Here is a 23,449-nt window from a genome sequence, read left to right as displayed (position 1 = left end):
TCGAAGGATGATTATTGCATTTACCCCTAAACATGTCTAGAAAGTAGCTGATAAGAAAATCAACTGTCTGCTGTGTCGTGAATCGGCGTGAAGCTCGGAGGGAAAGTGAAATATACAGCTTTTCAAAATGAAACACTACTTTCAGGAATTTGGAGTAGACACCTAAAGGGGGGAGGGTTGCGAAAGGAGGAGAGGTCCTCACAAGCGTGGCTACCGGGCTGGAGCTGAGGAAGTGGGGTTGGCGCGCGGGGATTGTGGGGCGCGCGGCACTCCTAAGGGGCGGGGCTTCCCTTGCTTTCTCCTCCTCCTCCTCCTCCTTCCGGATTGTGAAGCTGGCGGGCGCCATGAGCGGCAAAGAAGGTGGCTGCAGGAAGCGGGGCTGGGGGAAGGGAATTGGGGGAGAACGTCTCGGGACTTCAGTGGTCTCTCTCGCCGCCTTCCCACCTCACCTCGGCCATTGGTTTTTCATGTTTTCCCTCTGCTTTGCCTTCAGCTGCTGACCCTTCCCCCTTTTGGGCCCTAAATTGCGTTGTTTTGGGGAGAGGGGAGAAGCCGGGCCTTTAATAACAACACCTTCTGGGCTTTCATATAGCAGTGGTTCTCAACCTGTGGGTCCCCAGATGTTTTGACCTTCAACTCCCAGAAATCCCAATAGCTGGTAAACTGGCTGGGATTTCTGGGAGTTGTAGGCCAAAACACCTGGGGACCCACAGGTTGAGAACCATTGTCATATAGTATCTCCCAGTTGGGCTGCCACATCGAAAGCTAGGGAAGGCCCTGCACCTTTAAACATCGTGGGTGCATCTACAGTTTGACAGTACTTCAACTGCCCAGTTTCATTGATATGGAACTTGTTGAGGCACCAGCCAGAGAAGGCTAAAGACCTTGTCAAACTACAGCTCCCATGTCATTGAGTCAGGTCAGTTAAAGTGGCGCCAAACCGCATGCATTCTAAAGTGTGGATTAGTAGTTCTCAACCTGTGGGTCCCCAGATGTTTTGGCTTTCAACCCCCAGAAATCCTAACAACTGGTAAACTGGCTGGAATTTCTAGGAGTTGTAGGTCAAAATGCCTGGAGACACACAAGTTGAGAAGCACTGGTGTAGATGCTAGGGAAGGCCTTCATCTTTAAGTATTGTGGGTGCATCTACACCAGAATTAATGCAATTTGACAGTACTTGAACTGCCCTGGTTCATTGCTATGGGACTTGCTGAGACACCATTCAGAGAAGGCGAAAGACCTTGTCAAACTACAGCTCCAATGATTCCCTGTCATTGAGTCAGGGCAGTTCAAGTGGCGCCATACCGCATACATTCTAAAGTGTAGATGCATCTCTGTGCGTATGTATGATGGAGTGTTGTGAGTGCTGGACCACAACTTGAGACCAAGGTTCAAACTTCTGCTTGGCCATGAAAGTCTGCTGAGTGGTCTAATGCAAGTCACGCCCTCTCAGCCTCATAAAACCTCATGGTTAGGTTGCCTTAGAGTTACCATGTTGGAAATGAAGGCACAGAACAACAACTACTATACGCCTTCAAGTCTGTTGTTGACTTACAGCAGCCCCATGTTTGTTTTATAGGGTTTTCTTTTTTAAAAAAGTAGTCTGGTGCATGGTCTTTTTTCATGACACATTTTTTACAACACTGGTGGATGTTTCTTATTTGTTGTTTATCATGTGATTCATCCAGCTACAATTTATTTCTGCTATATTTTCACAACACTAGACTTGTTATAGTTGTACCTGAGAAGAAGACAGTGTCACCCCCCCCCCCCCCAATACAGTACACCCTTTGCTGTTGTAATTTCATGGTGGTCATTGTTGGTCTTTATTGGACGTTGTGATAAAATGTGTTGTTAGTCCTGTCCATGCCCTTTGTGAACCTAAACATGCATTTGAATAAAGTTTAATGTCCACTGTGATGTGACATGCTTAGCATCTCAGCTTTGGACTAGTTACTTTTTCTAGTTCAGGAACACCAATGAATATCCAAGTTGAAAGCTTCTCCATGTATTCTTTGCCAAACAGAACAGATGGTTCTGACTCTTTCTATATCTGCGTAAAGAACAACTGGCTTGATAGTGCTCAAACCAGTTACTCACAATTATAGTTAACTATGAACATTGTTAGACCTAATCTAAATCTGAATTAAACATTTCATGGAAACAGGGGAAAAGTACCAATGTAAGCTTTTTTAGTTCCTGAAATGATCATGATGCAATAGTTAGTAATGTATAATGGTAAAATATTTGAAATAGTAAGAACTAGAAGCTTTAAGAGTTTGCCACAAATATGCATGTTTATCACTGGCAAGCATGTTTTCTAATTGTATGACATGTTGGATGAGCAGAAATTTTTCTCGAACCCAAGCAGTCTTCAGGTTGCAAAAATGAGCTTCACCATCATCTGCTTGGAGCCATAGAGTCATGTCATGCCTTGCCTCTAAACCAGATCATGCTACAGTCTTCTGGGAGGGGGGTCTTCTCTGTGTCCCACCACGCTCTCAAGCTCATTTGGTTCATATTTACATGCATTTGCTTTGTTTTTAATTTTTATTGCATTGTGTCATGTTTGCTGTTAGCTGCCTCGAATCCCTGTATCAGGAGAGAAACAGGATAAAAATAAAGTAGATAAATAAACAACATACTGAAATGCAACATACACAATGACCAAAAACACAATACATAAAACGATTAAAAACATCAGTTTAAAAGAACATGGAATCATATAGTTGGAAGAGCCCACAAGGGCCATTCAGTTCAACTCTGATGTGCAGGAACACCCAATCAAAGCAATCCTGACAGCCTTGGTTTAAGATCAGTTCATTTAACCAACCAGTACATAATTTAAAATGCATAATTTAAAGGCAGTAATTTAGTGTGGTCAAAAATAGTGGAAACTGGTGAAAGAGGTCACAACGTCTTCAGTTCCTGAGACTATTATATTAAATCATAAGAGTTGTAGAGAGTGGCTCTAAAATTCAGTGTACTGTAATATCAATAGTCAGATCTTGCCTTAAAGTCAGAGGCAGGATTGGTGGAGAGCACAATTGTCTGTCAACATTTGTGGATTCTTCATTTTCATAAGATTTCTTCATCTTTATAGGAACAGGTGGCTTTAGAAAAAGGAAGCACGACAATTTCCCTCATGGACATCGAAGAGAAGAAAAAGATAACCTTAATTATTCTTCGGCTGTAATCATGGCCTTTAAATGTAAGTAACTATTGAAAGGCCTGAGGGTAGATTCTTATATGCAGACTTCTCACAAGTTCTCCTGTAATGTATAGAACTGCATGGGCTGTGGACATTTCCATACCTGGGGAAACTAAAACATATTGTCCAATTGTAGACTTGACTTGAAACTATCTCCCTTTATTACCAGATTCACACTAGGGTTGCATGTGCCACTCTTATAATAAAGAAACTGCACTGAGGGAAGAAACAATTCATATGCATTTGGCCCTGACTCTCATTGTTTACTTAAGTTTCTGAAATTAATGAGCCAGAGAACTGAAGATACAAATTAGAGTGTTTTGTTAAAGACAAGAATTAGGATTCAGCAGCCTTCTTGTCTGTAAAGAACAAATCAAATTTGGCTTTGCACACTTGATGGAAGAATAGTTTTATATAAATCCCAAGTATTTTAAATATTCTATTAAAAATCTCTGGCTTGGGGTTTTTTTGGGGGGGGGGAGGATTGACTCCATGAATGTTATTTTTTCATGTATTATCAAGCAACTGTGCTTGTCTGCATTCTGTTCCCTTTAGCATTTCAGGTGGAGCTTGATACAAGACATGACAAATATGAAAGGCTTGTGAAACTTAGTCGTGACATAACTATTGAAAGTAAAAGGACCATATTCTTATTGCACAGGATTACTAGGTGGGTGATCAGGAATTTTCATAATTGTGTTATATATGTCTAGGGTGACCATATGCAGTGCTAGATAGTGTTACCCTTTTCTTTAATTCTTGGCATAAAATTGGTTCGAGGCTAAGAAAAAAAATCCTAGTTGTGCACAGATGATGAAAGTATATTTTTCACTCTTGTGCAACTATTAAAATGTTCAGGAACTGTATTGCCTAATGATAGCTTTGCATTTTTTTTGTTTCTGCATTTGTAATATGCCTTTTAATTGTTATTTTTAAACCAGCAAAACAACAATACTTGCTTTGCTGACAAAGACAAGCCACCAGTACACATTGGTGATTAAAATAAAACCACAACTTTATTGATTTCAGCTACAAGATAGATTGGCATTTTCATGGGACCAGATCCACGCATTTGCACATTTGCCTACTGTGTATGTCCAAAACCAAGAATAGCAACTGGGGGAAATCCACATGGACAGATATCACCTTTGGCTTTCTCTGTCACTTGGGTGTGGTGAAGTGAACGTCTGACCACCTGAGTGTTGGTTCCCGTTGTCTGCACTACCACATTTCCATAAAGGGACTCTTTCCACTGTTCGTTGGACCTACCAACTTTCCAAACATCTTCCTGGATCTGAACACCATGGGCAGTCACCTAAGATAAAAGTTGTGACAATTGCATATGACTAAGATAAATACAGAGAAATATAGATCGTGGGTAGGATTGATCTCCTGAATAGACTGAGACTGCAGTGCCAAGAAGCTTACTTAAATACACATGCAGTGCCCCTGAGTGAAAACTTTGGCCGTGGTCCTGCCAACCAGTCCATAGCTTTGATTCTATTGACTGGCATTTCCCACTATTCCCAGAACCCATGCAAAAATGCATGATCTTCTGAGAAGGCAAAACCTAGTTTGGCACCATGCCCAACATGGTGCAGGTGATCCAATATGCCCCCAGATAGCAAAGGCCCCTCCTGGCAAGTCAGGAAGCATCTCTTTAAAAAAACACACATAACTTTAGGGAAACTCATTTGGATGACAGAAATCTTGCCACAAAACTTGAAGCATCCAGGTGGTGAGATAGTGAGCCAGGAGCCTCCACTATTCAGAAATTCATTGTAAAGGAAGTACCAAGGAAGGGGGAAAAATAAAAAAGCTCACATATTGATAGATAGCACAGTATGGGAATATGATCTTTCCAAATGTTTTGTGGTTCTTGCTTTCTTATTCTTTCGATTGTGGTTCGCTGTGATGTGAAGAGATGAGAATAATTGTAGAGTGCCCCCTTGGACCTTTCAAAGAAAAATGCACAAGATTGTGCAAGTTGGATAACTGGTTAATGGCATCCTGTCAAAATATTAGGCTTTGCATAAAGTATTTTCCTTTTTGCTTCCTACCATCCTGTTTCCTGTCAGATTTCTGCTGTGAGTAGTAATAGCAGCTGTGGTTGCTGACACAGTTAACAGTAGTGTACTCTAGCTTGCAAGCACTGTTACACAATGTGGTGATTATAATATAAATGACAACCAGTTCAGTTGCTACATTGATACTCTCAGAATTGCAGCTGCTCATGTAGCTGCCCAGATGATAATGCTGAAAAATCTAAACAACTGAAAGCTTGTGTGAAAATCTGTGAGATTTTACCATATTCTCTCCACATTTTCCTCCTTGTATTTTAATAATAGAGCTGTGTTCTAGGACATGAACCCCTCTTCTCACAAAACAACACATTAGCTGACCTTTTGCTGGGTTTTTTTTAAAAAACTATTACTGTATTTCTTCAATTCCAAGACACACCTTTTACCCTATATGAACACCTCTATGAATGGGGTACGTCTTAAAATCACAGGTATATATTTTGTATTTTTGTTGGTGATACTAAAATTTGGGTGCATCTTACAGTTGAAGAAATACAGTACAGTTCTTCTTTTATAACTTGCCTCTTTAATATCTATGTCAAATTGCTTGGAAACCCTCATGCCTTAAGGTTTAGGCTCAACTACAAAATAATAATGTATTGCTTACAGCATATTTTGAGGTGTAGATTCTAGTTTGCTTTGTTGCATTTGCCAACCTTGGTTTTAACCCATAGAAGCTTAATCGGCAATTTAAGTTGTCACAACACTCCCCCTCCCCATTCTTCCTATTTTCCTCATTTCCTTCTTTATTTTTGCCAACAGAAGATTTATGTATCTAGTTTCTGGAATTTTTCCAGAAAAAAACCTTCTATAAGGAAGAACTTTATATTATATTTAATATGCACCCTATTGTTGTTTCCTGACATATTGTTGGTGCCTTGACTTATAGTCATCTCAGGAATGTGAGTCCTCCAAGACACATTGTTCCTAATTACCTGCTAAGGTTTTTCAAACTCCTTTACTGAATTAGTCCAGCTATAACAGGCACGGGCAAACTTCAGTCCTCCAGGTGTTTTGGACTACAACTCCCAGAATTTCTAACATCCGGTAGGCTGTTAGAAATTGTGGGAGTTTAAGTCCAAAACACCTGGAGGGACGAAGTTTGCCCATTCCTGAGCAATAATGTCATGTATCTTATGATGTGTCCAAAACATGTCAGCTCACTTTAGTCATTGTGGCCTCTAAGAAGACTTGCTTTATAAACCACTGAGTCTGCCCTTTCCTTTTGGGAATGTTTTGAGGTTTCCCAGCCTGACAAAATTCTTTGAAAAGCACTGGTGTTCCTTCATATCTGTTGAAATTGCTATCTTGTTTGTGCGTTGTGCCATTCTAGATGAGAGAGTATCTCAGTTACTTCTGAATTTTGGAGACAGAGAATGCTTTGCTTTCCTTCCTCATCACATTTTGGCAATGATCCTTAATGCAGAACTAGGAATTATAGATTATAAACTTTTAATTCTGGATGAGTACATACTTCAACACAAGAACCATTCTTTTGTTTCAAGGTCATATGCATAAACATCTCTTAGTTAATAAATGTTAGCTGAAATGTGCAAAGGGATAGGTAATCTGCATTGACTGTCAGCATGTTCCCTAGGTTGCCCACTTCTTTAGGGAGAGTTGATTCTATATCAAATAGTCCTTTGGGATTTAAATATTTCAGAAGAATTAATTTTCATGACTGGTACAATCAGGTTTGTTGTGTTTTTTTTTTTAAATAAGTGTTTGGACGCAGAATGGATTATTCACAATTTCTATACTAACCTTGCTGCTTTGATGATTCCAGTGTAATTTTCTTTGTATTCCGTCATTGTAGTACTCCAAATGTAGAAGAAATACTTACAGAATCTGAGGCCAAATTAGATACTGTGAGACAGAAGATAAAACAAGTAGCACAAGAATTGCTGGGAGAAGATATGTATCAGTACCACAGAGCCATCTCCCCAGGTCTGTATTTAGAAAAAGTAGTTCAAAATATTTAATATGGTCTGATTTATTTCAACATTTTGTGATGTGTTCATTGGTCTTTGATTCTCATTAATTCTACAGTAAGTTTTATATGTGTGCCTTCAAGTCCTTTATGACTTACAGTGACCCCAAGATAAGGTGAGACATGTCCAGGAAGGTTTTACCATTGCCTTTCTCTTAGACTGAGTGAGTGTGACTTGTCCAAGGTGGGTTTCCTGATTAGGGATTTGAACCCTGATCTTCAGAGCCCCAATCTATCACTCAAACCACTACACCACACTGCATATTATAATATGAAGTGCACTATGTGTGCCTCATAAGTAACATGTTAATTTCTTTTGTCCCCCCCCCCCCACACTGTGCTTTGACACTTCCGATCAGTCTCCCCCCCCCCCCCCTTTGGTTCCACACCTGCTGCATTAACCTATGTTTTTAAACTGTTTTGTAATCTGTTTTTTAATAGCTGCTTCACTGGGGAGCTATTTCCTCCTCCCAGAGGGCTTGTGCCCTGCTTTGTGCTGGTCAGTGACTATAATAAAATTTTGTTGTTGTTAAACAAATTTCTTTAGCTGTCCATATGTAAAAAAAAACAAAAACAAAAAACCCAACCACATATTTAAGGTATTCTTAATGTAATGTAGGAATAATTGTTTTACTCAGTTTTTAAAAAACCCAAGATTTGTGTTTCAAAGTAGTAGTAAGTAATCTCAGACTTCCTAAAAGATATTGTTCACTGGCCAGCATGAAATATTTCTCCTCCACTTCTCTTTAAAACAGTTCAAGGACACCAAACCACTCTTCCATGGAAACAGCCTTTTCTTTTATGGAGTTACAGTAGTTGGTCCTTTATTAAAAACAAACAAACAAACCTGCTGGGGATGTGCAAGTGTTTAGTGCAACAACTGTATGCCTATAAATAGAAGTGCTGTAAGTACAATTCTTGGGAGTTGTGTTTGCCATCTGTAGCTGTGACATGCTTTTTTTGGGGTTACTCCAAGCCGTTGTTCTTTTGACTCAAAGATAAGACAATTCTGGCAGAGCACTAAAGAAATTTCAAGCATTCTCTCATTAAGAATAGCGCTAATGGCACGCAGAACATTTCCCTGAAGGATACTTGCTTGGACTCAAATGCTGAGTATAGTACTAATAATTGAACAATAACAAAAATTATGCCTGTTTTCTGCATGTTGCTTAACAGTACAGATTGTCCCAAGGGATGATTAAATAACCAAACAAAGAGATACTGAAATAACTATTAAAAAGCAGCACCACAGAACTTCTTCTGCACGTTGTTCAGAATATTGTTCTTTGCTACTACTTTTGAAGTTGAAATAGAATCAGTGTCTTAATTTATATTATCTAAAAGACATATTCCCTTGAGCAGAAGAAAGGAAAAGCTATTCAAAGGCCTAATACAGCTAAAGCCTGGTTTGTCAACCACCCATGGGATGTCCCTTCCATGCCAAAGTTTCCCCGCCCATTTGACTTCCTTGTTGGGAAGGGGAGAGTTCTGATCACTTATCAAAAGAACAAGGGTTCATTCTCATTGGGAAAGCAACTGGGACAGAAATTACTGCTCTCAGTGTGGTGACTGGGGAGTGGCAGATGCAATGTGTAGTAAGGTCCAGTTGTGGTGGGAACCTATCTCCTGGGTCCTCTCCGCTCTGATGCCCAACTAACTGACTTCTGAAAAAGGAAAAAAAAAACACTTTATGAGAAAGGCAGGAAACCTTCTGTACATGTTCAGAGACAATGGGTCTTCACATTCATCTTTGAAAGCAAGGCATTTCCTTTCTTAGATGAAAGGTTTCCCGGAGAAGCATTATGTGATTCTGATTGGTTGTATTGTATATTATTATTACTGCTGGTAATTAGCATTTTCAATATTGTTCAAACATGTAAAATACTTACCCTGCATCAGCTCAGAAGTTTTACAGCAATCCTAACCTTCAGTCAGGTCAGTATGATTATTTTCATTTTGCAACTGGGATGTGATTATGCTCAGGATATGCGCAATTAAGTAATTTTAGATGCTTTATGCTTTGTGGAACACCCAATTCCTGGGAAAACTATGGTTACTGAACATCTGCATTTCCTGAAGCTTTTAAAAGTTCAGAGGTTGTGTAGGTAGAACAGAGGTGAATGAAAGGGGTCATACAAGGCACGCAAACACTCTGTGTTGCAAGTTTTGACCTGTGCATTAGATAGAAAGGATGATCTTTGTCTAGGCAAGTCAATCAAGGCATGAACCAGAAATATTGCCTCCTTGTCAACAGAGAAGCTGAGCAATGAATAGTGGGTTGAGGAGCAGACTGTAGACTGTAAAAGTGAATTAAATGGAAAATGCTCTAGGATGTGAGGAAGGAGATAGTTTGATGTAAGAGTCTGAAGGGAGAAAAGTAAACCAGGACAAAGCATGTGTTATGAAGGCATGGAAGCCTGAGATCAAACAATCTGTGACTTGTAGGCTTCTAATCTTACTAATTTCTGTAAAAACTTCAAAATAACAATAAACATGTATTGTATACAGGTTTTCAAAACAATAGGTATAGAGCACTTGTAGCCCAGAATAAACTGGTAAGATGACACAAAGAAGACTCACTGGGAAATAACCCGGTTCACAAGACCATAACAAGCTAAGGCAGCTGAATAACACAGGAACAGGATGTAGCTAAAGAATAAATTAAGTTCATCTATGCGCTTTTTTGAAGAGTAGAGATAATAATAGAGATACAACACCAAACGTGGAAATGCAGTTTCCTGATAAGACTACTGAAGAGAGTAATTTCATCACTCTTCAGGCTTCCTGCATCAATTATTTGAAGTTATTTACTCTCATACCTAAGAACTCTCTGCTTTGAGTCGCCTTCAGGCTGAAATGGGCAGGATAGAAATGATGTAAATAAATAATAATAAATAATTTTTTCTAGCCCAGGGATCTCCAAACTAAGGCTTGTGGGCTGGATGTGGCCCTCCAAGATCATTTACCTAGCCCCTACTCTAAACTAAACTTAGGGTTGCCCTCAGTCTGAAACGACTTGAAGGCACACAATAACAACAACCCTAATTACCTTGACTATCTCATCAGCCAAAAACAGGCCCACACTTCCCATTGAAATACTGGTAAGTTTTTGATTGTTAAAATTGTTCTTCATTTTAAATATTGCATTGTTCTTTCATTTTTTTTTGCTACAAATAAGATATATGCAGTGTGCATAGGAATTTGTTCATGTTTTTTTCACACTTTAGTCCAGCCCCAAACAGTCTGAGGGGCTGTGAGCCATCTCTCTGCTTAAAAAGTTTGAGGACCCCTGTTCTAGATAATTGAGCAGTTTTCTTCTTCATTACTTTAGAGACGAACTTTAGAGACTTGGTAAATTCTAGCCTGACATAACTCAGATTACCTGGAATTCTGAGCGTTTTTGGCTTCATCCCTTTGAAAAATAATCTTCATAGCTACCATTCTGAAGAGCTGAATAGTGAAATACTTGGTTAGTACAACCCATTTGGTTTATATACTATAGGAGTCAAACCAACTATACACTTAGAATACTCAGACCAAAACTAGAAGATATGTGGAGTGTGCTGGGGCCATATTTCTCTCATCTCACTGTAGTTTTTTGTGTATATTCAGAACTAGCTCCACAGGGCTGGGAGCCCCATCCCAACCATGTGTTTGATGCTATGAAGGACTTTGTGGGGGATGAAGTTGAAAAAGTTACACTTGGCAGAATTTTAGACTAGCTTTATGTAAGGTCCCTTACTTGACCATTTTAAAGGGATACTTCATTTTAAATGTCAGTGAATATTGAAATAAATGAAAATACAGTAAACGGCAAAGTGACTATGGCTGCTGCATGATTGAGAGAATAAAGTAACAAGTCAACAGTATGGGGACAATATTATATAATTAGATCACCGTATTTGATTTTTTTATTGGAACCATTTTTTTCAGGACTGTGTTGAGGTTTTTCTTATGGTACAAGTTGTTTAAATTTCTGTGAAACGTCTAGATATGTCAACATACTCTTATATCTTAATCCACTCTCAATCCAAATTCATTGAATGTGATTGTTAGAATTAAGTTTTGGGTCCAGTTCATTTTAATGTTGGATTTTGCCCATAGTCATAGCATTTTGGGTTACTTTTACACACCCATCTTCTAATCCTATTGAGTTTTTTATTCTTCCAAAGGTGGATAGATTTAATTAGTCTATTTTTACAAAAATATAGGGGGGTTGTGATTTGTCAGATTTATTTTTCTTTCATCCTCAGAGCAATACAATCAAACGAAGAAAACAGAAGTTGTAAAAACAACAGATTAATAAAGCCAACAAAAATGAACCAATTAAAATAGGCAGCATTTGACTGGATTCAATGCCTGTTTAAGAGCAACTCAGTTTAACTGATAACCCCTACACGAATAAAGGAATAAAAACATGATTTGCATTTGTATTGTTGTGAAACATATCATTGGGGGAAGCACACTAAAGTATGTGCCTTCAAATTGCCTATTGAATTAGTAGCTACACATTTATTTAATCTTAGTGTATTTGGTAAGATTGAGATAATTTAAAGCCAGACTTATTGTATTAGAGTGTCTGGACGGATCATTTTTGCATTCTTCCTCTTTTAGTATTTATATTTTTCAGCAAATCAAGTGGAAGTTTTGGAAGAAAAGGCAGGTCTTTTTTGAACAAGCAATGCTTTGTCCTAATTAAAAAAAGAGAAGTAAAGATAAAGGTTTCCCCTAACATTAAGACAACTCGGGGGGGGGGGGGGTGCTCATCTCCATTTGTAAGCCGAAGAGCCAGCATTGTCTTTAGACACCTCCAAGGTCATGTGGCTGGCATAACTGAATGGAGCACCATTCCCTTCCCGCAGAAGCGGTACCTATTGATCTACTCATACTTGCGTATTTTCGAACTGCTAAGCTTACAGCCATGCCAAGATAACAATAGTCTTCTGATGCTATTCAATTTGCCTACATAGTAAGCACTCTGAATTTAGTAGTACTTCGAATCCAAATTTTCCACATCTGGCACCACAGTTTCTGTGCTGCATTCACTTATTGAAAGGAAATATTTAATTTAGCAAGAAAAGTGAAATATTAAGAAGTTCAGCAACAAAACTATCTCCATAAAAATAATTATAGATACTTAATTCCTGCACCTTTTCAAGAATGGACAGGCCAGTATCTTGTGGCGATGTCTTCATGTGGTGTGTTCACTAATGAGTACTTTCCCTGTTATAATAACAGGTTGCTCAGAAACTATACTTCTGAGCATTTTTATTGAAAGCTTCCCATCGTCTTTGTCTAAAATGAATACTTGTTTATAAGTGTTAATAATGCTACAATTTTGTATGTTTTATAATGTGCATGTTGGCCAAGATGCAATGGTATATTACATTAGTCAATGCCAGAAGGATTGGAATTTGTTTTTCCTTCTGCTATATCTGTCTCTGATACTGAAAGCATTCTTCAGAGAGTGTTTCAGACTTTCAGAGAAGATTTTTAGGATGCACTGGGATGGGATTGTGGAAGGGAAGTCTTTTTCCAGTTGGGTTGTTGTAGGTTTTTTGGGCTGTATGTCCATGTTCTAGAAGCATTCTCTCCTGATGTTTCACCTGAATCTGTGGCAAGCATCCTCAGAGGATGTGAGGTTTGTTGGAAACTGGGAAAATTGGGTTTATTTATCTTTTTCAAGTTCTTTGTCAAATGATGGAATCCAGTGGACTCTAATAGACATGCACTATTAAATCTTGACAATACGGTAAAACCATCTTCATATGGATTGGAGTAAACAACTTGTTGGCAATTATAACATTTATTAAATTCTTTGACTGGAGGCTCTCAAGGATTCTAAAGCAAAATGTCACCATTTTGCCTTTCAGACTGTCTAAAAATCTGAGGAAGTGCCAGCACAAGCAATCATGGATTTTTAATTGAGATTTCCAGTGTTCAGTCAGGGAAAACAAAGTACACAAAAAGCAGCCTTATAAACTATTCTTTTACTGGCAGCATGATTCTTAAGTAATCATTTTCTTGGAAACAGCCCAAAACTGAGAGGAGAAGGAGGAAGGTATTGTTGGACGGAATAGTGAAATGGGATGGGTTTTTTTCACCTTAGGGATTATTTACTGAAAGCAACGGATGTCCTTCCATTAAGATACAATAAAATATATTTAAACATCCTTTTACCTGCTTATTAAAAACACCTTATGTCAAGGTCTTGGGTCATTTTAAATGTCATTTTAAGCTGCTTTTTTTGTCGAGGACCTCTAGAATGCACGTATTACATGCCAAACATATTTGATTTTAACGAGGAAAACATGGTTTTAGTGGTTGTTAGTGAGACTAGAATTGTTGCATTTTAGTCAGAAAAACCAATTTTTATTTAATCAGTTAATACCCTGCATGTGGGCTGGGGCCAATTCCCTCTGATGTTGATATGGGTTGCAACCACCATGGCAAACCATCTTCTTCTAAAATTACAGTAAAATGCTACTTAGCAAATTAACCAATTACATTTAGAAGGTAAACGTATTCAGAGGATGAGGAAAGCAAGCCGAATACACAGCCATACTTTGAATACTTAATTGAAATGTATCAGGAAAATGAAAGTCAGCTTATGTAAGGAAATTGAATAAACCAAATGTTGGTGGCCAGAGTTCTTCACATAGGAGCCACATGTTGGAATCTTTTGTGTCATAAAGAGACTAAAGCTGTACAGTAGCTTATCTATGTTCTGCACTCTTTTGATAGTACTAATGCTTTTTCCTCTTTGGTTTCTGGATGATTATCTCATAGATCATACCTTCTTCACCTACTAGACAGTTTTATTTTTATTAGGAAATATCAAATATTCCTCACCTCACATTTTAGTTTACTAGAACATCTCTGTTGTTGTTAGGAAGATACTCCCAAAGTACAGGGTTAGTCAAAATGCATAGGCCAATAAGCCATTCAACTGAATGGCTTATTGGCCTATGCATTTTGACTAACCCTGTACTTTTAAACAGTATGAATGACTGCTGAAAATAGTTTAATAGTTCAGTCCCTACCATTAAAATATCCTAAAACATATTCAGTGAAAGTATAGCCAAAACTGCCATCAGCCAGCTGAGAATACCTCAGACTACTCATATTGTGTGTCTAAAAGGATCCTATTTTAACATGTCCACTGGCTATTAATCTGTTTGCAGACAAAATCAGGATAGCTAAGCATAAACCTTATACCACTCTAGTCCAGATTTTGTGATGGATAGTATTCTCTCATATGAATCTGTTTGAAAATCTTTTGAGAAGACTCTTCTTTCAGCCCAACTCTGCTCACAGCTACATAGGGTGCCGACACTCCCAAGCTCTAGAGCTCCTTTCTGAGAGAGTTTGGACCTGAGCCCTCCTTGCAGTCCTTCGGCAGACCAATGGCAGTCTTCTTGTTTCAACAGGCATTTGAAACTAAGCCCATTGCTTACAATGAAAGGATCTCTAAATGTGCAGTATTCTTTCATTTCTTTTGAAAGAGTAATTCTCTTAACTATTTTGATTGTATTTATATTTTAATAATATTTTAACTCTTGTATGCTATGAATTATTTAGTTGCGTCAATCTAGAATTCCAGATTGGGGTAAAGGTGAGATGATGAAGATGATGACTACAATAACTACAACTAACAACCAGCATAACTGAGTCAAAATAAGTGACGTGTTATGCACAAACTTCGTTTTTATAGATTGTAAGAAGCAGTATCCTAAATCATATTGTCAAGTCACATAACCTGGACTAGAGCCATTTTAATTGTCTCTGGAAACAGACTGACAGCCAGTAGATGTGTTACAAAAGGACATTGTGTGTTCCCTTTAGGCAGTCCATATTTAACTGAAACTGCTTGTGATCACTTGTTAAAAACCCATGGAGTCAAGCAATATTGCATATTCTACCAAGCATATCCTTCCACATATCCCTTTCTTGTCATTCACATAGGTGGGGGAAGTAATATGAGGGAACAGAACCATGCTTGTTTCCTTATGCAGTGCAACCTGTTCTCACCAAATATGTATATATTAAGTTTTCAAGTTGGTTGTTCAGTGTCTAGTTAAAATATAAATAGTCCAAGGCAGTGTCAGCTGGTGGAAGGTATTTTTAATTATATTTTTCTACTTATACTTTTAGAACATATTAATGGTAGTGATTAGTCTGTTAAACAGTTTTACATCAGTAGTTTATACAGGGTGAGGCAGCATAACTTCCTTTTTCAAAACTTAATAAAACCCATTGTATGAATCAGATTTTTTTTTATAATGTAGGCGCATACCTAAAGTTTTGTTTTACGTAGTTTTGAATATCAAGTTAGGTAGGTGACGTTCCCCATTCTCCATACACCGAGTAAACCGATTTCTGGCGTTTGTCATGACTCTTGCCAGGTGTTGGCAATTTCTTCCTGAATGTTGGTCTTCAAATCTTGTAGGGTCCTTGGGCGGTTCACATAAACATGGGATTTCAAAAACCCCATAGAAAAAAATCACAAGGGGCCAAATCTGGAGAGAGGGCCGGCCACTCCAAGTCCACTCAAAAGCACGCTCCTCACGGTTCCAACGCATGATGGCTACTGAACTGTATCAGGACAAAACTTTATACTCCCGCCTCTCAAACGAGACCACTAGCGCTCCGCTATGTCTTCAAATGACTGAATGGCGCGCATTTTAAAAAAGGAAGTTATGCTGCCTCACCCTGTATTTTTATTAAAGTATTTTTGGAGCTTCTTCCTGCCTAATAAAAATGGAAATGTCCTAATAAAATCATCTGGAAGTGAAGAAGATAGGATCTGTTGTGTTTTAAGGCCATGATCCATGATGCTAGAGGGAAGAGCAAGAGAGCAAATACTCAATGCAGTAAAAGGACAAAACACAGATAAGCTCCTGAATGGCTTTGGGCTCATGATACTGAAGATCCCAAATTAGAAACAGGCTCATAGTGAAATAGGTGGTTTTTGAGATACCTTGCTCTCAGACTCAAGCTTTATAAACCACCTCCAGCTTGAAACTGAACTTGGAAACAAATTGAAATAATTGAAATTGGTTTATTATTGGTGAGCTATAGTCTCTAAAGCATGTAGACAGCAGTCTGCTTACCTAATTTTACAGCTTTGGGCTCTAAACATTTTTTAAAAACAGGCCCAAATAGAGCTTATTAGAGTAGTCTGGTAGAGAAATAAAAGGCTTTTAATTAAGTAAGTAAGTAATTAAATTAATTAATCAATAAAACAGTACTTTCAAGCTGCTGGTGAACCAACAGGAGTCAGCCATTTAGAACATGTCTTTAACAAGTAACATGGATAATACTCTTTAGAGTGTGATAATTTCTTGATAGGAATGCCTGCATAGGTAGCATGATGCTGTGTTCTGTCTTCTGCCCCAGAGAACTCTTTCTCGGCTTAATTAGTGTATTCATCTACAATTTCCTTAGATTGGATGTGGTTTAGGGAAGGTAGCATTTCAGCATCTCTAAGAGACAATGAAGTACTAGTAATCTTTAGTTTATAAATTGTTGATCTGTCCGTTTCCATTTTTGGCTCAAGAGTTGAATATGTCTAGTTTCCACTAAATATTACATGTATCATTTTGATTTCTATTGTAAAGGACAAGAGTGAAATACTATTTGATTTATTCTTTTCCCAAACCAGGTCTTCAGGAATATGTGGAAGCAGTTTCATTCCAGTATTTTATCAAAACACGGTCATTAGTTAGCATAGAGGAGATCAATAAGCAGCTGATATTTACAGAAGATAAAGAGGAAGAAACAAAGGTACTGAAATATTTGATGTGTTAATGACCTATAGTCCAATCACTTTGTGTTTAATGGAAAGAATATTCTGTTGTGTAACTTTTGTTGTTGACCCCAGTTCCTCTCTGTTTTTGATGAAAGGATGATTTCTAGACCTTATTGTAGCTTCTCTATACAGGCCTGCTGTAACTTCCTGAAATAACTATAGTGGTTTTTTCTTGCCATGTAGAATCTTTTGTATGTTGTCAGTTTTTCCCTCCAATCACCTTTCTTTCCTTTTGGCTCAAATGTAAAACTACTCAATTTGCTGTTGTCTGCTCTGTGGAAAGAATGTTTATGTGGACAGTTAGGAACATAATTTGGTTTTTAAACCAGTTATGACCTGTCTCTTTCATGGGAACACTGGGCATGGCTGGCTTTAAAAAGGGATCAGTTTGAAGGGTAGTGATAGAATCATAGTTGGAAGAGACCTCATGGGCCATCCAGTCCAACCCCCTGCCAAGAAACAGGAAAATTGCATTCAAAGCACCCCTGACAGATAGCCATTCAGCCTCTGTTTAAAAGCTTCCAAAGAAGGAGCCTCCATCACACTCCGGGGCAGAGAGTTCCACTGCTGAACGGCTCTCACAGTCAGGAAATTCTTCCTAATGTTCAGATGGAATCTCCTTTTTTGTAGTTTGAAGCTATTGCTCTGTGTCCTGGTCTCCAGGGCAGCAGAAAACAAGCTTGCTCCCTCCTCCCTATGACTTCTTCTCACATATTTATACATGGCTATTATGTCTCCTCTAAGCCTTCTCTTCTTCAGGCTAAACATGCCCAGCTCTTTAAGCCGCTCTTCATAGGGCTTGTTCTCCAGACCCTTGATCATTTTAGTTGCCCTCCTCTGGACACATTCCAGCTTGTCAGTATTGTGGTGCCAGAATTGGACACAATATTGCCAGAATTGGACTTCAGTTGTGGTGCCAGGATTGGACACAATATTCCAGGTGTGGTCTAACCAAAGCATAATAGAGGGGTGGCATGACTTCCCTAGATCTAGACACTATGCTCCTATTGATGCAGGCCAAAATCCCATTGGCTTTTTTTGTCGCCGCATCACATTGTTGGCTCATGTTTAACTTGTTGTCCACGAGGACTCCAAGATCTTTTTCACACGTACTGCTCTCGAGCCAGGCATCCCTCATTCTGTATCTTTGCATTTCATTTTTTCTGCCTAAGTGGAGTATCTTGCATTTGTCACTGTTGAACTTCATTTTGTTAGTTTTGGCCCATCTCGCTAATACGTTAAGATCATTTTGAATTCTGCTCCTGTTCTCTGGAGTATTGGCTATCCCTCCCAATAAGCCAGGACATCTTTACGTCTAGCATGCTTTCGGAATACTAGCTGCTGAGAGTTGGCTTCATGTGTTTTGTCAAGCTTCTCAGAAGCATTTCATTTTATGTGTATGTGTGTGTCAGGAGCAACTTGAGAATCTGCTAGTTGCTTCTGGTGTGAGAGAATTGTCTGTCTGCAAGGACATTGCCCAGGGGACACCCGGATGTTTTGATATTTTACCATCCTTGTGGGAGGCTTCTCTCATGTCCTTTCATGGGGAGCTGGAGCTGACAGAGGGAGCTCATCCACACACTCCCCAGATTCGAACCTCTGACCTGTCAGTCTTCAGTCCTGCCAGCACAAGAGTTTAACCCACTGCACCACCCGGGGCTCCTTTGGTCACTGAGAAAAACAGGAAGCCAGGCTGCATGGGATTTAGGTGTGATCCAGTAAGTTGCTGTCACAGGAAGGTCTTTACAGTTTATCAGTGCTTTTCAGTTACTATTATCTTCTTGAAATACTATAAAAAGATATACATGAAAAGTCGTTCAAGTTTCATATTTACAAAGGAAATTCCAGCCACTCTTGCAAGTCCTTCGCATATTTTACCTATGATTAAGACAAATGGATTATAGTCTTTAGATTAAAGAATTTGCATTTTAAAAAAACAGAGTTTGAGGAAGCTCCTGCCTGATGTCTCAGGATAGGTTCACTTGAGTCATAGGTATAAGATAAGCAATTGATGTCGTCTTGGCCCTTGAGGTTTGAAATTGCTGGTGTTTTCAGAGGGCTTGTGTGTTACTGACTATTAGTATTAAAGTTTATCTCATTTAAGCCGTTGACAAGGGACACTTAGCAGAGCAAGCAGCACAGCCATCTCACTGTTACAGATGACGCATAGAGAAGACTTAAACAAGAATCTCATCATTTACATTTTTATATTCAGCTACTTTGTAGAGACATACTTCAGATATTTATGGCTTAGTATAATAAAGTCTCAAGCTGAGGAACTGTGATTTCATGACACTCCTTACCCTCCAAAAATATAGAAGATGAAGGCATGCATGCAAATGTTGAAGGCTTAGGAGACTTCTAGGGGAAAAAAGGTTGGAAATCATATTAAAATATAAATATTGAATTAGGAATTAATATTTGCCTACACAGAAATATTGGAACCTAGTCAAACATGTCAGACTTAGTCATACATGCAAGATCATTTTGTTTCTGTCTGAACTGTCTGACAAGTTGCAGTGTTTTAATCTGTTTTCTGTTTTGTTGACAGCCATCTTGTGATTGTAACAGTAAGCAAGATGACCACACTTGGAATCTGAAGGTCACTCCTGTGGATTACCTGCTGGGAGTGGCGGATCTTACTGGAGAGCTGATGCGGATGTGCATCAGTAGTGTTGGTAATGGTGACATCGACACCCCATTTGAGTTAAGCCAGTTTCTCCGTCAGATTTATGATGGTTTTTCCTACATAGGCAATACTGGTCCCTATGAAGTTTCAAAAAAACTTTATACATTGAAACAGAGTCTAGCTAAAGTGGAGAATGCTTGCTACACACTGAAAGTCAGAGGATCTGAAATACCGAAGCATATGCTAGCGGATGTTTTCTCCACCAAAGCAGAGATAATTGACCAAGAAGATGGGCTTTCCTAAAATGTATGGAAAGTTCATGGCCCAAAACAGACTTTAGAATCAGAATGAAGTATTCTCATTTGTGGGATCTGTTCATTAGAAAAGTTTTAGGTTTCTGGCAGACCCAGTGATGTTTTAGGGTCACTTTTAGTTTAGTACTGTTATCTATTTTAACTTGTTCGGGTCACCAATAGTACACAACCTGTTCACCATTATGATATTTTATTATCTATGTTTCTTTGTGCTTTATTACCTGGACAGTCTATATCTGTGATGGGTTGTGGTGGTTAGAGTCTCCATATTGTATGGAATTGCAGAAGCCTGTTGAGTCAAGAGGAAAATTGACTTTGGAAATGATAACAAAGTATGTGAATATTTCTTTGAGGCCTTTAATACTCCTAGTAGAACATTTTGTCTAAGTACTACTCTCTGTTGCTTAGTTGGTTTATATTCAGGAAACTGAGTCCAGTACAAACCTGGAAAGCCTGTTAAAATTTAGCCTTCTTATATTTTTCAGCAGAAACAAATTATCTTACTTGTGAATAAAACTACGATGCACAATGTGTAGTTTCAGTTCTATAGATGGGAACACTGTACAGTTGCAGAGATGTATTTCTAACAGCAACTGCATTTTGTAGTGAGACGAAGTTTTAAATTGGGAATAGTGAGCCAGTTGAAACTATGGGACATCATTTGGCCCATGCTATGTGTAGTCGGATTTACTGCACACTGGCTTGAAGGGAATTGCAGTGAAAGTGCTCTGGAGAAGTAACTGACTGCATATTTGTGTCTCCCTTTTTTTGGGAGGATGTGCAGTGGACATATTACCAATAAGGGATATATTTCTAAACTTTGACCAAAGAGTAGAAAGAATATTGGGGATTTGGGCACTATTGGCCCAACAAATTGGGAAGGTGAGTGATGTGGGTGATGGAAGAGAAATCTTGTTATTATTATTATTATTATTTTGATAACATGCCTTCCCTATGTACCTATCATCCTCCCAATTGGAAAAACCAATAATGTATGCATTGGAAACCTCCCCATATTAGGGTTTGGGGCTTAGGGTTTGGGGCTTAGGTGCTGCAGAAAGATTGGCAACGGTGAAACTGTGCAGTTGCTTACTGTAGGAGTGTTTCTGTAACCAGCACCTTAAATCAACACTGCTTTGTTTGCCTTCAGTCTTCCTCATTGAGGAGAATACAGGCAGGCAAAGTACAACTAAGGGTAGTCTTAGTGTGATCAGTGACAGTTCATGAAGTTTGCTATCTTAGGTTCTCCCTAGTTTATTTTCCACTGGAAAATAATATGACACAGAGATCATTATGGGTCAAGGACTGTATTTGTGTATAACTTTGTGTATAACAGAAGGGATTCCTAGTAAACGGCGTTGGAATGATGGGAATCCAGCTATATTTTTAAGCAGTGTTTTTTTACACACACACTCCTTTATTATTCATATTATTTTTCAATATAATTTTATAATGTAGGAAAAAAAGAAATCTGTAGGCCTTACAGTGAGATTGAACTAAAGCAAATTGGACTAGCATGTTAGAGAGAAAATAATCAGAAATCTGTTCGGAAGACAAAAGGAAATAGAACTTGACAGTATGTGTATAATTTATGTTCAGAGAATATTTTTCCAAATTAATGTTTTTTTAAAATTTCCTTTCTTGATTATTTACATTGGCCTGGATCCTAACTTCCTGTTTATGAAAAAATAGTTAAATTCATGTTTTCTCTTTCCTCCTGTGTTTTCCCAAACCGTTCTAAGTTGTACAGAATCCTAAGAAATGTGGAGGGTGGTCTGCCGAAGGTATCACTTCCTCCTTGTCCAAATGGAAGGGCCTGTTGGGATTCAAATCATTGTATTGTAAAGGAAATAATGGTTGAAAGTATTCGATATAATATATATTGTACAAACAGGCTGTTTATTACCCACAAGAGTACTGATGCCTCCCCACACCCTCCTTGCTTCTATGTTGCAAATCTTTACATTGTTACCATAGCATGATGGAATTTCAAGTGTATGATTTAATGAATCCAACAATGTTTTGTATTTGGTAATCATCACAAGTTTTCCCATGTAGTAAAAAAAATAAAGGATACATCCGGTCCCACTCCTTTTACTGAATGTAATGAATGTTTCTATGGTTTTATACAATAAAATATTTAAAAGAACTTTCTTGTCAATAATGATAGTTCTTTGCCATTCATTTCAGATGAGGAGAGGATGGAACACCTTGCACATTCTTACATTTCAAGGCTTTAATAAAAATGATCTGTCATCTTGCAACATGGTCCATTTATTACAGAACAAATAAAACATTTCAGGGATGCATTAAGTTGAGCTGAAAGGTCCCAATCTCAAAGTAGTTCTGAAGACAAATGGCTTCATCAAAGTTTACCAAAATAATGAAAGCCATTTTATTTGCTGTTTGCTTGTTCTTGGGAAATACACCAATACAGTGTTCTATCATCCAAAAGGCATCTCTTTAAAGTGGCTGTAAGAGGGGGAAAAACCTCTTGTATCCAGTCTGATAACGATAAGATGTTGGTTTCAAACCTGGTGTGATTTTTTTAAAAGACACAAAACAATTGTCAAGACAGAGTTTAATGGTTAGGTGTCTATTTGTGGAAGATATTGAAAAATTCAGCTAGTGATTAATGATTACAGTAATCAAAACATCCAGTTGTAATACTTTGCTCTGTTTGGAGATAATAGAGACAATATGTATGATTACTTATAAATTCTTTCCTAAATATATTGGTTACAATAGTACAGTGAACATTGTTCCTGGTTTTGGATCGAGCTTTCTTACCTTTATGGTACATTAATTTTAACACATGTTAATGTTTAGTAAGTTACTATCAGTTGTGATCACAATAATAATTCAATTTCCCCCCTCTGAAATACATTTAAATTTTGATTTCATTTGTAGAGTGGCCAACTACTTGGGGAAAGTAATACACTTCATCAAAATACAGGGATGCAGACTTGGACATTGAAAGATTTATTTTAGCAGTTCTGGATGGTCATCTGTCAGGGGTGCTTTGAATGCGACTTTCCCCCTTGGCAGGGAGTTGGACTGGATGGCCCACGAGATCCCTTCCAACTATGATTCTATGATTCTTCCAGATGTTTAGGTGGAATCTCTTATTGTAATTTCAGTCAGTTGATTTGGTTTGATTTGGTGGTTTCTATTTGTCAACCAATCTAATTAATTTATATGTTGTCTTTTTCTTTGCACAGGATTCAAAGTGGCTTACAGCCAATTTAAACAAGAGTATATTTGAAAAACTTATTTGTTCTAGATTCTAAATAGCAGAAAGTGAGATATCCCTTCATATACTGGTATTTAAAATAGCTATAATGTCTAGTAAATTAAGCTTTTCCAAGGAATGGGGTAGAATTTTACAGAAAAACTGTACAATCCCCTCACCA

General features: G+C 38.2%; 1 protein-coding gene across 1 annotated transcript; it reads left to right on the top strand.

Moving 5' to 3' along the window:
• Window positions 1-215: 215 nt before the first annotated feature.
• TSNAX (translin associated factor X) lies at window positions 216-22,185 on the top strand. Its single transcript, XM_060753818.2, has 6 exons — window positions 216-360; window positions 3,104-3,211; window positions 3,767-3,881; window positions 7,109-7,239; window positions 16,947-17,068; window positions 19,645-22,185. The coding sequence occupies exons 1-6, from the start codon at window positions 345-347 to the stop codon at window positions 20,023-20,025; spliced, it is 873 nt and encodes a 290-aa protein (XP_060609801.1). The 5' UTR covers window positions 216-344; the 3' UTR covers window positions 20,026-22,185.
• The last annotated feature ends 1,264 nt before the right edge of the window (window positions 22,186-23,449 follow it).

Source organism: Anolis sagrei, chromosome 1 (assembly GCF_037176765.1).
Source record: "Anolis sagrei isolate rAnoSag1 chromosome 1, rAnoSag1.mat, whole genome shotgun sequence".
NCBI classification, from domain to species: domain Eukaryota; kingdom Metazoa; phylum Chordata; class Lepidosauria; order Squamata; family Dactyloidae; genus Anolis; species Anolis sagrei.
Note: the sequence above shows the minus strand (reverse complement) of the source record. Positions and strands in the feature narration are given on the sequence as shown.

Bases quoted from the DNA above. Each gene is read 5' to 3' on its own strand.
- TSNAX (XM_060753818.2), top strand. The intron at 3,882-7,108 runs GTGGGTGATCAG...CCGTCATTGTAG, and splicing joins TTATTGCACAGGATTACTAG to TACTCCAAATGTAGAAGAAA. The intron at 7,240-16,946 runs GTCTGTATTTAG...TTCCCAAACCAG, and splicing joins CCACAGAGCCATCTCCCCAG to GTCTTCAGGAATATGTGGAA.